Below are 16,835 nucleotides of genomic sequence, written 5' to 3' on the forward strand. Positions count from 1 at the left end.
CATAAACCCCAGATCAGCCGTCTCACCAAAGCACGAATATACTCTGCTTCGGTTGCCAGCATTATGCTCTATTCTGCTGAGACTTGGTCGCTGACTCAGACACAGACGCTGAAGGTAGATGCCATCCAGACGAAACACCTCCGAAAAATAGAACGCTCCCGATGGCCCGACAGGGTACGAAATTCAGAAATTCTCAGGTCCTTCAAACTCCCACCCCTGTCCGAGCAGCTTGAGTCTCGCTCGCTGCGTTGGTATGGTCATCTGCTCCGTCTGCCTGCCCAAACACCCGCCCGGCTCATCTTCGATTTCGACCCAGCTGCAAACGCCTGGAGGCGTCCTAGGGGAAGACCACGCACCAGATGGGTGGGCTTCATCCGTGATCGGCTCGCCTCCAGAAACATCAACCCAGCTGAAGTGACAACCCTCGCCCTGAACCGACCACTCTGGAGAAGACTGACGGCGCTGACGACTGGTTCCCTCTACGCTGGCGACGCTGCCGAGCAAGAGCTTTAAGTAAGTAAGTAAGTAATCTGATCTTTCTTCTGGCAAAAATTACAAAATTCCATATTTTTGCAGATATGAGCTTGAAACCTCTACAGTAGGGCTCTTTGATACGCTGAATCTGATGATGTGATTTTCATTAAAATTCATTTTAATGACTTCGATGCGGTCTTTCCCCCTTTTTTAGAAAATCAGACAAATTTCCCCAGGCTCGTAGCTTTTGATGGGTCAAACTAACTTAATGAAACTTATGTATCTGAAGTCAGTATAATAAGCCAATCCTTTTGATATATCAATTGGTATCAAAGTTCAGTTTTTTAGAGTTTAGGGTACTACTGAGCCGGTTCGCTCCGTACTTACAGTTCATTACCACGAACTGTGTGATTACTCATCAAAATCAAACAGTTCGAGTTAACAAACTGTAAGTAAGGAACGACCCGGCTCAATAGTAACCGAAATTCTAAAAAACGGAATTTTTATTCCAATAGATACATCACAAGAATCAGATTTTAGTGCTGATTTCTAATATATAAATTTCATCAAGTTTAGTTTTACCCATCGAAAGTTACGTGCCTGAGAAAATTTGCCTGATTTTGAAAAATGGAGGAAACACCACCTAAAAGCTATAGAACTTTAATGAAAATCACACCATCAGATTCAGCCTATCAGAGAACCATAATGTAGAAGTTTCAAGCTCTTATCTGCAAAAATATGGAATTCTGGTATTTTTTGCCAGAAGAAAAATCACGGGTGCGTGTTTATTTGTTTATTTGTTTTTGTTTGTTTTTTCTTTTCCCCAGGGGTGATCGTATTGACCCAGCGGTCCTAGAATATCGTGGGAAGGCTCATTCGAACGAAAATTAAAAGTTCTAGTGCCCTTTCTAAGTGACCAAAAAAATGGAGGGCAATTAGACCCCCTCACAAGCTCATTATTTTCCAAAGTCACCCGGTCAAAATTTTGAGATAGCCATTTTCTTCAACATGGTCGAAAATATAAGAAATTTGTCCTTTAGGATGACTTAATCCCCCAAAGCCCCCAGGAGGAGGGCTGAAAGTTATGAACTTTACCCAATGTTTACATATAATATTGGGTGGTTATTGGGAAGTATACAGACGTTTTCAGGGGGATTTTTTTCTGGTAGTTGGGGGGGGGGGTCGGTGGTGATTTTGAGGATCTTTCCAAAGAGGAAGTTTTCATTGGGGAAGGAACAATGCTAAGAAGGGGGCGCAGGATTTCCCACCATTATTTAAAAAACCATCAGATATTAAATTAAAAAAAAAACAAGTTTTTCAACTGAAAGTAAGGAGCAACACCAAATCTTAAAACGAACAGAAATTATTACGTATATGATTGGGTTCGCCCCCTAGTCAATACCTCGCCCTTTAAGCCAAAGATTTTTTAGTACTTTCATAAGAGCTATTTATTCTAATTAACGACCTTTGTGATTAAGGGGTTATTTTTAAAGAATTAGAACGAAATTCGAACTTTAGCGGAAAGAGCAAGGTATTGACTAGGGGGGCGAATCCCCTAATATACGCATTAAAACATATGAATATAGAAGTTCGTTACGTAAGTTATTTAGTAAGTTACGTATATTTATTACTAATAAAAACGTTCGTAAATAAAATTTAAGAACTTTCGAGACAGCCATTTAACCAAATAAAAGTAAAACTAATATGCAAATTTTGTTTTAATTATTCATGTACGGTGAGCGAAAATCAAAACCTTCAGCAATTCAAAACGGTCAAAAATTTAACAAAAATACAAGTTTTTTAAACTGAAAGTAAGGAGCAACATTAAAACTTAAAACGAACAGAAATTATTCAGCATATGAAAGGGGATGTCCCCTCATCAACGCCTCGCTCTTTACGCTAAAGTTAGACTCTTTCTCGCAACGCTATTTTTTTAAACAATAAAAACTTTAACGTATAGAGCGAGGCGTTGAGGAGGGGACAGCCCCTTTCATATACGGAATAATTTCTGTTCGTTTTAAGCTTAAATGTTGCTCCTTACTTTCAATTTAAAAAACTTGTTTTTTTATTAAATTTTTGATTAATCCTGGTTAATCCTATTGAAATATGCAAAAATATGATGAAAATATACCAAAATAGGATGAAAATATAATATTTTATTAACAAAATTATGGAAACTGCAACAAAATATTATGTAAAGCAGACCGCCCAGAAGGCATCAATTTAAATACCTAACCAAAATACAAACTAAATATTTAATTAAAATATACCATTAATTAAATATACCATCTAATTAAAATATACCATCTTAGTTTTTCACAGAGCCAAAGCTAATTGTCAATGCAGACAGTAAACCGGTTCTTCGCAGATTCAACAGATCTTACAGAGCGTAATTTTTGTGTGTGTTTTGTTTAATAGACAATTACCGTAAAAAAATTGCAAATTTTGTATTGGAATAGTAGATATAAATTTCATTTTTATTCATTTACAGCTTTTTGCACTGAGGTTAAATAACCAGTTTAGCAAAATTTCAGAAAGTGCCCAAATGACACAAGTAGAATGTCCAAGTCATGATTTAACAAAACTAATCATGATATCTGCCCTGTTAGAGAGTGACGACTCCCAGTGGCGGATCCAGGATTTTTTAGGGAGGGGGGGGCAAAATAGGTTGATCCGATAAACTTGCGTTGGGAGCAATTTTAATTAACGCAAACTTGCGTTAATTGAGTAAATTACACTACTTAAGAGTGTGTTAGGGGGGCGTGTGCCCCCCTCACCCCTCCCCTGGATCCGCCACTGACGACTCTAAGGTATTTAAAAAATCTCCCTTAATGGCATTATATGCTTTTTGTGTCCCCCAAGCTTGCCATCCCACAGAGGAGATATCTACACTCAATTATAGAATACGCATTTTAAATTGGACATGTACCTACCTTCCACAAAACCTCACAATGTTTGTAATTTCTTTCGTAGTCTCTTATTATTTTTATTGGCTTTGAATTTGGTATTTCAAACCAAAATAACCTTTCTTACGGTATTTTGGTATTTCAATAAAAAAAACTTTCTTACGTACAATTGCAGCATTATATTAGATTTTATTTGTTTTTAGAAGTAATATGAATTCATTGTCACAGTGCCAGGGGACCAAGCATCGCTCAATGAAGCGAATTTTAGAAATAAAAACCATGTTCGGCATATTCCACCCCCGATGGTCCCCCCGTCTGTTCAGTCAACCTGCAAGGCTCAATTGACCTGTATAACGACTACTTACTCAAACAGTGGCTGCATGGGAACTTGATACAAATAGAAGACCAAATACAATGCAAAATTAACCCAGTTTGGAACGTTTAAGAATACTAATGACATGACTGCTATCCAGTCACCCTTGTACAACAGTCAAACTTCATTTTGACAGTTTTTTCTGGTTTTAAGGTTTCTATTTTCGGTTAGCAGAGGATTTACGAAAATTATGATAAGGGTGTTGGAGGGGGAAACGAATTCTCACGAAATAATAACCTATCTATACCTTTTCCACCTAATTTGTCAGTATGCCAATTCTCACAAAACAATATATACATACATACACACACATATAATATATATATATATATATATATATACATATATATATATATATATATATATATATATATATATATATATATATATATATATATATATATATATATATATATATATATATATATATATATATATATATATATATATATATATATAAAAAAAAAAAAAAACACACACACACACACACACACATATATATATATATATACACACACACACACATACACACAAACACACACATATATATATATATATATATATAAAAAAAAAAAAAAATATATATATATATATATATATATATATATATATATATATATATATATATATATATATATATATATATATATATATATATATATAGAAAATATGATAAGTGTGGAGAGAAACAAATATGAAATAATAACATATATATATATATACGAAAATTATGATAAGGGTGTTGAGGAGGAAACATAATTCATCACGAAATAATAACCTATCTATACCTTTTCCACCTAATTTTTCAGTATGCCACATTCTCACAAAACAATATATACATACATACACACACATGTATATATATATATATATATATATATATATATATATATATATATATATATATATATATATATATATATATATATATATATATATATATATATATATATATATATATATATATATATATATATATATATATATATATATATATATATATATATATATATATATATGGTTCATTTAAAAATAGAAGATTAACGGTAATTCTAAGAAATATCTAGAATACATCTTTATGGATCTTATGAATAGAGAAAATATTCTTACAATTTGATTACTATTAATTAAGGTTTCTTACTGTGTCTGAATTCCCTGGTGCCATTACTGGCATGTCTAACAAAAAAGGAGAATGTGTTTCTATCCTCCACTTAAGAGAATGAGATGCTGTCAGAAAGGCCGATAAAATTTGACATAAATGGTCACACGCCTGAATCTAAAAGGATAATATCAAAAGTCTCTGTTCAAAGTTAAAGGGCCAGAAACTAGAAAGAGAAAAGTGTTTCTAAACCTATGTTTTGGACGGCTGCTTCTGTCTTCCAGGTAGGCACGTACATATTGGGAAATTTTGGGTCCACGCCTCCCCACATTTAAGGTATTATAACTTCCCCCCTAGTTTCCCCTCTATCTACCTGTTTTGTAGTTTCTTTTACTGTTCCCCTGAAGCAATGTCCCCAACAAAAATTTCTTCCGTATGATGCGCAAGCAATGTTTTGTGTAATTCTTCGCTTCTTCTCCCTTCCATCCTAAACTGTCTACATGCGTATTTTGAACCCAGAACTGTTGAGAACAGCCAGTGGTGTCATTTGGGGGAGGAAGGGGGCAGTTACCCCTCGAATAGTTTGGAAAGAAAAATTATTATAATGCCCATGCCCCTTGACTCTCCGTATGTGGACACCTATTGCCCCTCCCCCCAATAAAAATGCAAGACCTATGACCCTGAAGATAGGACTGCTATATTTATTTCTCCTCTAAAGGAAACATGTTAACAAAATATAAGAAGGAGCATTAGATGCTTTATTTTATGTTCTCACCAAATATCATGGTTGCTTTTCCGGAAATTCCCTTTTCCTTCTCCTAATGGTCCCATATCAGGCACGTACGCAGGAATTTGTTTTGGGGGGCCCAATTTGTTTCGGGGGAATCCTTCAAACCCATTATTCTGTGAGAAAAATCTGAAAATTATGGGAAAATGAAAAAAATCGTGAGATTTCGGGGGGGGGGGGGTGCCGGACTCGGAGACCCCCCTGCATACGTCCCTGTTCCATGTTATAGCCCTAATTATGTATTTCTTCGTTGTTTCTCATCTCGTGCAGCGTCGTATATCAGGTGCCTTCATTCTTGACGATGAAATCCAGTTTCAACCGAGTGATTGCAATAGAATTGCAGATGAAATCTTGATTGAAATAATTTAAGAATGATGATAATAATGGAACCACGATCTAATTGAACCATGATCTAATTAGTAGAAACATGCTGTATATTATGAAGTAAGAAGTTCATCATTTTAGTGCTTTCTTTATATATCCTAGTGTAATATGTGGTTGCCATCCGGGCTGGGGGGTTGTGTACTGTAAGAAAAGCGATCACGATATTTGAAAAAAAAACATATAATAATGAGCCTAATGATGATATTTATGTTATATCAACATGTTAATCTTCAGGGGAACTCTAACTCTAGAGTGCTACCCTGTTTAATGCGTAACTCCATGTCATTAATACTAGGCAGTGATCAGCAAAATTCCTTTTTTGGATATGAAACTTTTGGTGGCTAAATTGACCATTACACCACCAACAGAAGGCCAAACAAAGTGAATGCAATTTCCTCTTAATAGACTGGTTTAAACCCTGTCGTGAACAAATTGGCTTCATAATTTGCTTCAAAGCAATCATCAATGTTTATCCTTCTTGAAAATTGCTTTCAGTATGTTTGTTGGCTACCAAGGGAGACCCCAGACCCTATGGCAGGTCTACTAACTTTCATTTCGTTCTTATTTTGGCTTTTGCTACTTTTGCCCTACGAAGATCTATCAAAGAAAATGACAGCCCCAACTCTGAATTTCTGTCTAACTGTCTCTGGCTGGATTGATCGAAGGGACAAACGGGCCGAATAGGCAATGCGCGGAAAGGAGAGACACGAGGCCCGCTTCGCAACAAAATAGAAATTGGTTTCAAGCGTATTGATTAAAGGCTCATGTGTTAATACACAGCTAAAGAAAGGATCTTTTTCGGTTCTGTAAACTTTTCTTCCTCAAAGCTTTTCAACAGCAAGTAAAGTATGCTAAGCGATGAATGAGCTAAGACTTTGTTAGTCTGATTCCAGGTTCCTTTGAATAAAAGTTCTAAAAAGTCATATTTAAAAAGTCTCAACATGGCCGTATCCAGGATTTTTTTTCAGGGGGTGGGGGGGGGTTACAAAACGATTTTTTCGGATGGAGTTTACAAAAAAATTAAAATACGCCTACAAAATTTCTTTATATTCGTTTTGTTACGTTTTCGAGTCGGACAAACATTTCGGGGGGGGGGGGGGTAAAATTCTCAACAGGGCCGTACAGTATTTTTTTTTCGGGGTGGGGGTGTTTACAAAACGATTTTTTTCGGATGGAGTTTACAAAAAAAAACTTAAAATACGCATAAAAAATTTCTTTATATTCGTTTTGTTACGTTTTTACCAGTCGGACAAACATTTCGGGGGGGGGGGGGGTAAAAGTTTCAACAGGGCTGTATCCAGGATTTTTTTTGGGGGGGGGGGGTTAAAAAACGATTTTTTCGGAGGGAGTTTACAAAAAAACTTAAAATACGCATAAAAATTTCTTCATATTCGTTTTGTTACGTATTTACGAGTCGAAAAAACATTTCGGGGGGGGGGGGGGAGGTTAAACCTCTGAACCCTCCTGAGTACGGTCTGTTAGTTTCAACTATTTGAGCAAGAGTTTTTTATAGACAAAACTTGGGTCACTTCTATCTCTGAGGCAAAACGTGTGGTACCCACCCCAGAGGGCTAGATTTGATTTTCAGGGTAAAGGGATATTTGATAATTCCTGTAGCAAGCGCTGAAAAATACCGCTGGTGATTACTCATATGGGTTTTTTTTCTTGATAACAGTTTTTGGATTTCCCAAAGTTATAATTAAAAAGAGAAATTGTGTGAAGTATGCTTTGTTTTCAGCAAAATGCTACAAATGACTCTCTGGCCTTTAGAAGGGTTTGAAGGGTGGCAATCCGTCTAAAAGCTTGAAATATAATTTCAAACTTATATTATATATTCAAACTTAAATTTCTAAAATATATTTCTAAGATATTGAGGTTTTTAATATGGCTCTTTGCTTTTCTAATAGTTAGTCTACCTTTTTACTTACAAAAGTTTCTTAAATTAATATGAGTTCTTTTTTTAATTTACTTGGGTTTATTGTTGTTTAATTTTAGGAGTTTTTATAATATATATGTATTATATATTTTTCTTAGGCTATACAGTATATTTATATTTCAGGTGCAATTTTTACTGTAGAATTTGGAGTGCATGTGAGAACTTTTATTTGGATGAATTGAAATTTGCGTAATTTTCTGTCTTTTTTACGGTTAAAGCCGCCCCTACCTCCATTTTGCAGTCACCAGACTTGTAACAGCTCATGTTTTTTTTGTTGGGAGATCAAAATATATTCTTTAACATCTAGCTGAGGGGTGGGGTAGATTTGTCTTTTTTTCTGTTTTTTTTTTAATGAATATGCCCAAATAAAAGTACTTTTTTATTGAAAATGCAGTCAAAAGCGTGTTTTTCAAAACTTGGGGGGTCTAGGCCCAGAGGGACGTAGCCCTCGCCTTTTCCAATTGACGCCACTGACCCAAACAGACGCCAAAGATGTTTGCAACTGACTCAAACTTATATTCCTAATTTCTTATGATAAGAGGACTGAAACGTGACGGCAAATCGAAAAACCCCAACTACAACCTCAACCGAAAACAGAGCCGGCCGAAACGCCAGAACATTCTTTCTGGGCAGCTTGAAATTTAACACCCTGTGTGCTTGGGCCAGGAGGATCCTGATAGATTATGTTATAGAAAATGCAGTTTTCCGTAAGGAATCGATTACATTTCTTTAAAATGAGCCATTAAACAGCTCTCCACGATGTTCCAGTGCCCCGCTATCTGAGGAAAAGAAAAAACGATGCCGTATATGCAAAATATTGTGGTTTCAGCCACTTTTCTTGTTTTTCAAGCCAATATATTTCCCTTGTTGTGCAAGCCAAGAGGTAGTAGGTTTCATAGACAGGGGTTTCGAACAAGACGGTTCTAATAGTGTACCTTTTGTTTTGATCTGGTTCTATTTTTAGGAATTGTGGGCTATTGTAATTTTTACTATGGGACGTGATCGTCTCTTACTAGGTTGCTAGCTACCGTTGCAACCTGGATAGCAATTTTAGTTTTGGGGCATTCACCTTCATAAGAAATGGACCCCCGAACATGGCAAAACTTATTTTTCTGATTGGCTTGAAACTTACATCGGTGTGTCTTTGGGGACCCCTTTGCACAAGAGAAAATTGATAGGAAAGTTTTGCTTTCCAAAAACTGGGATCTAAATTGAAGCAAACATTATATTTTAGTCTGGGTAGTCTAGATCCTTATCTATGAACCTCGAAGATGGTAAAGAAAATTTTTTTTACATTGGCTTAAAATTTTTAAGAATCGTCGCATGTACCGAGGGGGCTTGAAATGCTCTTAAAAATGTTTAATCCCTGATCAGTTTGAGAGTTACAGCTGTATGTTCCCGACGAACCTATAACATACAAAATAAAGATTTTGGGACGTGTGGCCCTCAAAAATAGGACTCAAAGGGGAGCAATTTTTTTAGACTGGTTAACAACTTACTGAAATCTATGGGCTAAGAGAACTCAAATGCAGAATAATGATAGAACAAAAAAATATTGGTTCCTCCGAAAGGGGAAACCAACAAAGGGTAAAAAATCTTTTTTTTTCTGATCAGCTTGAAAGTTAAAAGCACAAATCGCTGGGCCAAGGGGACTTAATATACAAGAAATTATCAGTCTGGGCTCGGGCCGTCAAAAAAGGGGGCTTCAGAAAAATGCCTACGTCCTTGTTTGGATTGACAATTTTGTCTTCAAGACACCGGGCTTCGAGGACCCCGATATACAAGAGAAAGATAACAAGAACATTTGGCTCCGCGCAAAATGCGTTTCAAAAGAGGTCAAAAATCTTTTTTTTAGTTGGGGCCCAGCCCACCCTCCAAATACGTGTCCCAAAAATGATTAAAACATTTTTTTGGGGTACAAACATCTGGTCCAACAAAAATAGTCTATACATTTGTTAGGAGGTGGAAATGTTTCTAGGGGGTCCCAGGATTGACGTAAACTTGTTTTTCGTAATCAGTTTGAAACTTGCAGCCGAGAGGCACAGAGGCGAGGGGATTTAAATGTAAGAAAAAAAAAACAATTGGGGGAACGGCTCATACAGCAAATCAAGTCCCAAAAGGGTCAAAAGGCCAAAGGCGAAAAGTTTCCTTAAAAAATCAAGAACCCTCTAATAGTTGGCTTAAAACTTATATTCTTATATCAGTGAGTCAAATTGGCCCAAGAAAAGCTAAACAAATTTTGGTTCCCCCCAAGTTTTGTGAGAGCAATTTAAAATTTACACCTGTGAGCTCCTGTGCCAAAACAGCCTTCACTCCTCATGTACTAAATAATTAGCCTAAGGTTAGGGCATAGGTCCCCAAAAACTAGGGCAAAAACTTTCTTTTGACTTGCTCGACACTAGGTCTGAAAGTACTTGGGTGAAGAAGATTTCAATTCGTGAAGAAAAGTAAATTAAAAAATATTGGTTTGTCCGAACATAGGGCTCAAAAAGGGTAGGTAAAGTTTCTATTTTCTGAACGGCTTAGAAAATGAAATAAAAAATAGCTTGCCAAGTGAACCCTAATACCGTATAAAAATTTTAGTTTTGGAGTAGGCTACAACCCCCCTCAAAATTTTGGCCCGAAAAGGGAAAATTTTCTTACTGGCTTGAAACTCTCAAGAATTATTACCTAGGCTAAGGGGACTAAAAATTTTCTTTCAGGGAGGGGCTTAGTGACCCCAAAAATGGGTCAACATTTTTTTTGTCTTACTGGAAGTTTCTTTTGCCCTACTTACATACCCTGGACCATTCAAGTGGAACAACGATGAAAAAGTTACTTTTTACGCTACGAATCAGTACAAATAGATTTCTATTACAAAATTAGCTATGCTCATGAAGGTGCTCTTTTTCCAGCCTATTTACAACAAAAGTTTCATGCTGATCGAAGAAAAACAAGGTACGGCCTATTTCGGTCTGTCACAAATCGAAAAAATTCAGTCCTTTTTAAGTAGGTCTCCTCTTCACCCAATGTATATACACAGTAATTTACATCCAGATGTTAGTCCAGCCTGTTTACAATGACAGTTTCGTGCTGATCGAAGAAGACAAGGTTCGACCTATTTCGGTCTGTCACAAATTAATACGAGTTTTTTTGTTAAGCAGGTCTCCTCTTAGGTATGTTTCACCCAGTGCATATACGCAGTATGTTACAGCCAGCTGTTGGTTCAGCCTGTTTACAATGAAAGTTTCATGTTGATCGAAGAAAAACAAGGTTCGGCTCATTTTGCTCTGTCACGAATCGATGCAACCAGTTCTTTTAAGTAGGTCTTTTCTTAGGTATGTTTTGCCTATTGTAAATTCCCAGTACATTGCATGGTGATCAGAGACAAAACGGTGGCTGCCGTTTATCCCCTCCTCTTGAAAACACCCCTCCCCCGTGGAAAATATCCCGGCGCAGAAAATACCCTCGCGAAAAATACCCCTGAGGGACCCCCCCCCTACAGGAAATAACCCTCCACGGACAATATCCCCCCCCCGCTACTGGTTGGTCTCCAATCACTTTCTACTAATAAAAAAAGGACTAGAACTTTAAGTGTCTGATCTAATGAGCATCCTCCAAAGTTTCTGCAACCATGAGGTGGAGATGTGAATGAGGAAGAGGCAGTTCCCCTCCTATAAGAATTAAATCCTGTTCATGTTGGGGTTTAATGTTAGGCCTACTCTTTACTTCCTTAATAACAACATAGACCAGAGATATTCCCAGAAATCATAAGGGAGCAGATATCAATTTCACATTTGTGATGTGTTTTTTAATATTTCTTTTGTACCCCCCCTAAAAAACCCCTCCTCTCTAAACAAAATCCTTGTTATGGCCTTGGTGATTATACATCCTTTGTACCTCCACCCTCCCCTCGTCTCTCCCTTAGAACTAATTCTGCATATATCTGATGGCTCAATGAGAGCTGGGATGTTTTGGCATTCAAATGCACCCTTTGGGGTATCTCCGTCCCTCCCTAACTACAAAACAATCAGAAAACCCCATTGCAGAAGTTTAAGTGCCATTTTAAGTTTTATAATATGTCTATTGCTTACGAACAGTATATGTTATTGGGAAACATACGGACATTTTTCGAGGGAAAGTTTGCTGCAGGGGGGGGGGGTACTGTCTGGGGGAACTGTCTTTAGTGGAACTGTACTGTCTTTAGTGGAGAGAAAGTTTTTAGAAATATTTTTTTTCAGCGGGGATGTATTTTCCGCGGGGGGTGAGGCTGTATTCCGGGGGATTTACCAGGGGGGTATTTTCTGCGGGGGCGCATTTTCTTGAGGGGGGAACGCCTAGAGTCTACATAACAAATGTGAGCGTCATGAATCAATAAGAAAATTGTTTAAATAGTTTTTCCTGTGACCTCAGTACCACCTCTGTATCCAAGGACCATCAAAGAAATAAGTATAAAGAAGCACGCAAGGCTGTAAAAAGGTCAACTAGAGCAGATAGACGTTGCTTCTTCGAGGCCAAAGTTGCCTAAGCCGAAGCTGCTGCTAGTAAAGGTGATAGCGGGGCAGTTTATCGCATAACAAAAGAGATTACAAGGGATTTCAAAAAGCCTGCTACTGCGATTGAAAGTAAATCGGGACGACTGCTAACGCGCAATGAAGAAATAGATGATAGATGTAAAGAGTATTTCCACGAAATATTAAACTTTGCCCCTCCTGCAGACCCCCCAGATGGTCGACGCCTTTTCCAATTACACATAAGTACATTTCCAATTAGTTTACACAAAGTAAAGAAATTTCTACGTAAACTAAAGAATGGAAAAGCAGCTGGCATCGATGGTATATAGCCTGAACTATTGCAATACGGTACTGGTGTTCTAGCTGAGCCGCTACACCAAGTGTTAATGCAGATATGGAACAATAAGGATATTCCCACAGATTGGAAGAAAGGGGTTATAGTGAAACTATTTAAGAAGAGTAGAACTACTGATTGCAACAATTGGCGAGGTATCACGCTCCACTCTGCAGGAAGCAAAGTCCTCTGCCAAGTACTTTTGAATCACATCCAAACAAAAGTTGACGCCATACTCAGAGATGAACAGCATGGCTTCCGACCAAGTAGGGCATTTGCTGACTTGATCTTCAGTCTTGGAATACTTATTGAAAAATCAAATGAATGCCAGACTGAAATTATAATGGCTTTCATAAATTTCTTGAAAGCTTTTGACTCAGTCCATAGTGATTCACTGTGGAAAATGTTGCTCTACATTGGCTTCCCAGATAAAATTGTCAGAGTTATAATGGCGTTATATGATGAACAAATGTGTGCTGTTTGAATTGATGATGGGGACTTAACTGAGTGGTTCAAAGTCGACTCTGGCGTTCGACAGGGGTGCATTCTTTCTCCAGTACTGTTTGCAATGTTCATTGATTTATCCTGCGGACGTGCAACTTCATAGGTGGCATCTAGTTGAATTAAAATCACACTTTATTTGATGCAGACTTCGCAGAAGATACAACGCTCCTTTCTCACTTAAGAGAGGAGCTTCAGTACAACATAAATGAGCTCTCAAAAGTAAGTGAACGAATAGGCTTGGCAACAACCACGCAAAAGACGAAAATCATGCACCATAATGTGAATAAACTATCTGCTGAGCCATTGACAGTTAAATCAAAGGAAATTGAAGAGGTAGAGATGTTTAGGTATCTTGGGAGTCTAGTGAGCACCAATGGAAGCCCCGAGAGTAAAGTTACCACACGGATCGCGTGCGCAGGAAGCGCCGTTGATAAGTTAAGAAACGTTTGGCCATTGTCTCTTTTGAATCATTTTCTCTTTGAAAAAAAATCCAATTTTCTCTTTGAAGCTGAAACTGAGGCTCTTTAATAGTAATGTACTGGCATTACTAATGTATGGTTCTGAAAGCTGGGCGCTGACAAAACAGCTAGAGAAAAGAATCCAGAGTTTTGAAAATAATCGTCTTTGACGGATTCTCGGAATCAACTGGACGGACAAATTACCAACTTGTTCATTAAGAGAAGACTAAACATCCACTCGTTATTGATAAAGTCATAAGCAGTTGATGGTAATATTGGGAACACATGGTGAGAATGGACAGCAATCGTCTGCCTCATGATGTTTGGTGTTGGACTCCTCCAGTAGTACGACGGCGCGGACGTCAGAAGGCAACACTTAGACGATGCCTAAAAAAGACGCAGCGCTCTCAAGAACAACCCTTGATGAACTTTGGCTGAAGACCCTGAAGAGGTCATCGTGGAGAGGCATCATTGCCGCCTTATGCACCGACCGGCGTGGAAAGTCATAAGTTGTGCTCCTAGGAATTTAATGTCAGATGTCAGAAAAACTGGGGGCACCTGCCCCCTTGAACAGGTCTAGAACAGCACTGCCTACCTGTGGCTTGCGATAGGTTACAAGTCTATTGAATAATTAATAAATTTTGGGCGTCACTAATTAATAAAACCAGAACTAGTTTCAAAATTTTGTCTTTACTAAATATGTTTTATTTTTATAAATAAAGTTTTGTCACAATTACTGGCTTTGTTGTTCTTTGAGCCAACTTAGGACTGGAAGTCAGAAAGTCAGGAAAGCCAGAAAGCTAAATTAGTCAGACAAAGCCAACTTCGTCAACTTAGTCAGAAAGCCAGAAGTCAGAAAGCCAACTTAGTACTGGAAGTCAGTATGAAATGCGTTTAGTTCAATGAATTTAATTGCAAAATAATATAACACATACCTAAAAATCCAAGTGCCCGCCCAAAGAAAGACATAAAAGCACTTGGTACTGGGCGACCCTATACATCTTTCTTAACAAACAAACAAAGCAAAAAATGAAACAAACAACTAAAACGTTAATAAATTTGAATAAGAATATAATGTAAAAAATAGTAATAATAACCAAAAAAGAGCAATATTCAAACCCAAAACGAGCAGAAATTGTTCTATAAATGAAAGGGTTGCTTCGCTCCTCAGTGCCTTGCTCCTCATACTGAAGTTCTTAGAACTGTGTAAACGGCCCTTGTGTTTTTAGAACTTCTCAAACGGCCCTTGTGTTTCAGGAGTCGTTCTTAAAAAATTGGAACAAAGAGTCAAACTTTGGCATTAAGAACAAGGTATTGAGGATGGGAGCAATTCCTTTATATATACGTAATAATTTTTGTTTGTTTTGAGTTTCAATGTTGCTCCTTACTTTCACTTGAAAAAACTTGTTGTTTTTATTCAATTTCTGATTGTTTTTCAAATAATGTTGGTAAATCTGGCTCAACCTCTATGAAAAATTCTCTCCCCTTACGGGAAATCCTCGATGGAAACATCCCCACGTAAAATACATCCCCCGTAAAATTCTCTCCGGACAATTCAATCCTCTCTGAAAATAACCATCCATAAAATTTCTTGCAGGCAATTCAGCCTGAAAAAATTCTCCTTAGCATCCAGATGCAGAGTAAAAGGTTTATAGCCTAGATAGCTCCCCCGGAACATCTCCACATACAAATTTGAATTGGTAAAGAGAAAGTAAGACAGATAAAAATAATTTCGTATAGGAATTCTGTCAAATCCCCCAGCGCAGAATTCCCCCTGGAAATTTCTCCCCCGGAATTTTTCTTCGCCATGAAAACCCACCCTAATGACAAATTTAACCCTCCAAAAAATGTCTTTATACTTCCCAATAGTAAAATGCTATACACAAGCAATAGACACATTTCACAACTTACAGCCCTATTCCCCATGGGCTGTGAGGATCATGTTCCCTCTAAAGGCATTGTTGTTGAATATTTCAACTAGGCTGAAATAAATGGCTATCTTGAAATTTTTATCAGACGACTTTTGGGGGAAAAGAGGCGTGGGTGGTGGGCTATTTGAGACCTTTTTGGTTGCTTAAAAGGCCACTAGAACTGTTAATTTTCGTTTGAAAGCGCCCTATCACAATCTTCTAGGACCATTAGTTTGATACAATCACCCCTGGGGGAAAAATTGAATAAATAAACACGTATCCGGAATGTTTTGGCAAAAAAAAAAAACAGTGTAAAATTCCACACTTTTGTATTTAGGAGTTCGAAGCTTCTACAGTATGGCTCTGATGCGCTGAATATAATGCCGTGACTTTATCAAGATTTATTTGACCTTTGGGGGATGTTTCCCTCCTTTTTTCGAAAATAAGGCAAATATTTTCAGGCTCGTAGCTTTCAATGGGTATCATTAAACTTGATTAATCATATGTATTTGGAATCAGCATAATAATTCAATTCTTTTGATGTATCTTTTGATTTAAAAATTCCATTTTTTAGAGTTTCGAATAGTATTGAGTCGAGTCTCTCCCTACTGATAGTTCGTGACCGAGACTTTTTTAGGACAACCTCCAGTAAAAAAGTTACTTTCCTAAAATTTAGTTGTTTTACTATGAATATTGACAAGGCCATACCCAGGTGTGGCATTAGGGGGTTTGAAACTCAGCCTCCCCCACCCTCGAAACTTTTGCCTGACTCGTAAAACGTAACAAAATACATATAAAAAACTTTTTGATGCGTTTTTAAAAAAAATTGTAGACTCCCCCCCCACCCCAAAAAAGAAAAGAAAACTGTATACGGCCTTCACGATTAGTTGATTTCTAAATTTTATTATTACAGCCTTTTAGTTAAATATTAAACATTTTTTAAAGTGTATAAGGAAGTGAGCTTACTTGTAAGCCAATTTCCTTTATTTTCTAAAATGCGCTATGTTTCCCTATCTTGCAAAAATTGTTCTAAGGATTGATTGCGATGTCCCTTCCCAGCTTGAATTTATTTTAGTGTCTGGATAGAAACAATATTGAGTGCAATTATCACTCAGTGCGTGTATCAGGCGACGATGAATGTCAAAAAAATAGTCCCATTTTCATTGCATGAAAGCAG

At 37.2% G+C, this 16,835-nt stretch overlaps 1 protein-coding gene across 1 annotated transcript; it reads left to right on the forward strand.

The window, feature by feature from the left end:
- The first annotated feature begins 12,838 nt into the window (after positions 1–12,838).
- On the forward strand, positions 12,839–13,270 carry LOC148943307 (uncharacterized). The gene has a single exon (XM_089101089.1). The coding sequence runs from the start codon at positions 12,839–12,841 to the stop codon at positions 13,268–13,270; it is 432 nt and encodes a 143-aa protein (XP_088957215.1).
- The last annotated feature ends 3,565 nt before the right edge of the window (positions 13,271–16,835 follow it).

Source organism: Artemia sp. Qi Xiang Cuo, chromosome 15 (assembly GCF_049724085.1).
Source record: "Artemia sp. Qi Xiang Cuo chromosome 15, ASM4972408v1, whole genome shotgun sequence".
In the NCBI taxonomy this organism is placed as follows: Eukaryota; Metazoa; Arthropoda; class Branchiopoda; order Anostraca; family Artemiidae; genus Artemia; species Artemia sp. Qi Xiang Cuo.

What these genes read in the sequence shown, in the direction of transcription:
- LOC148943307 (XM_089101089.1), top strand. Translation starts at nt 12,839, where the DNA reads ATGCAGATATGGAACAATAAGGATATTCCCACAGATTGGAAGAAAGGG.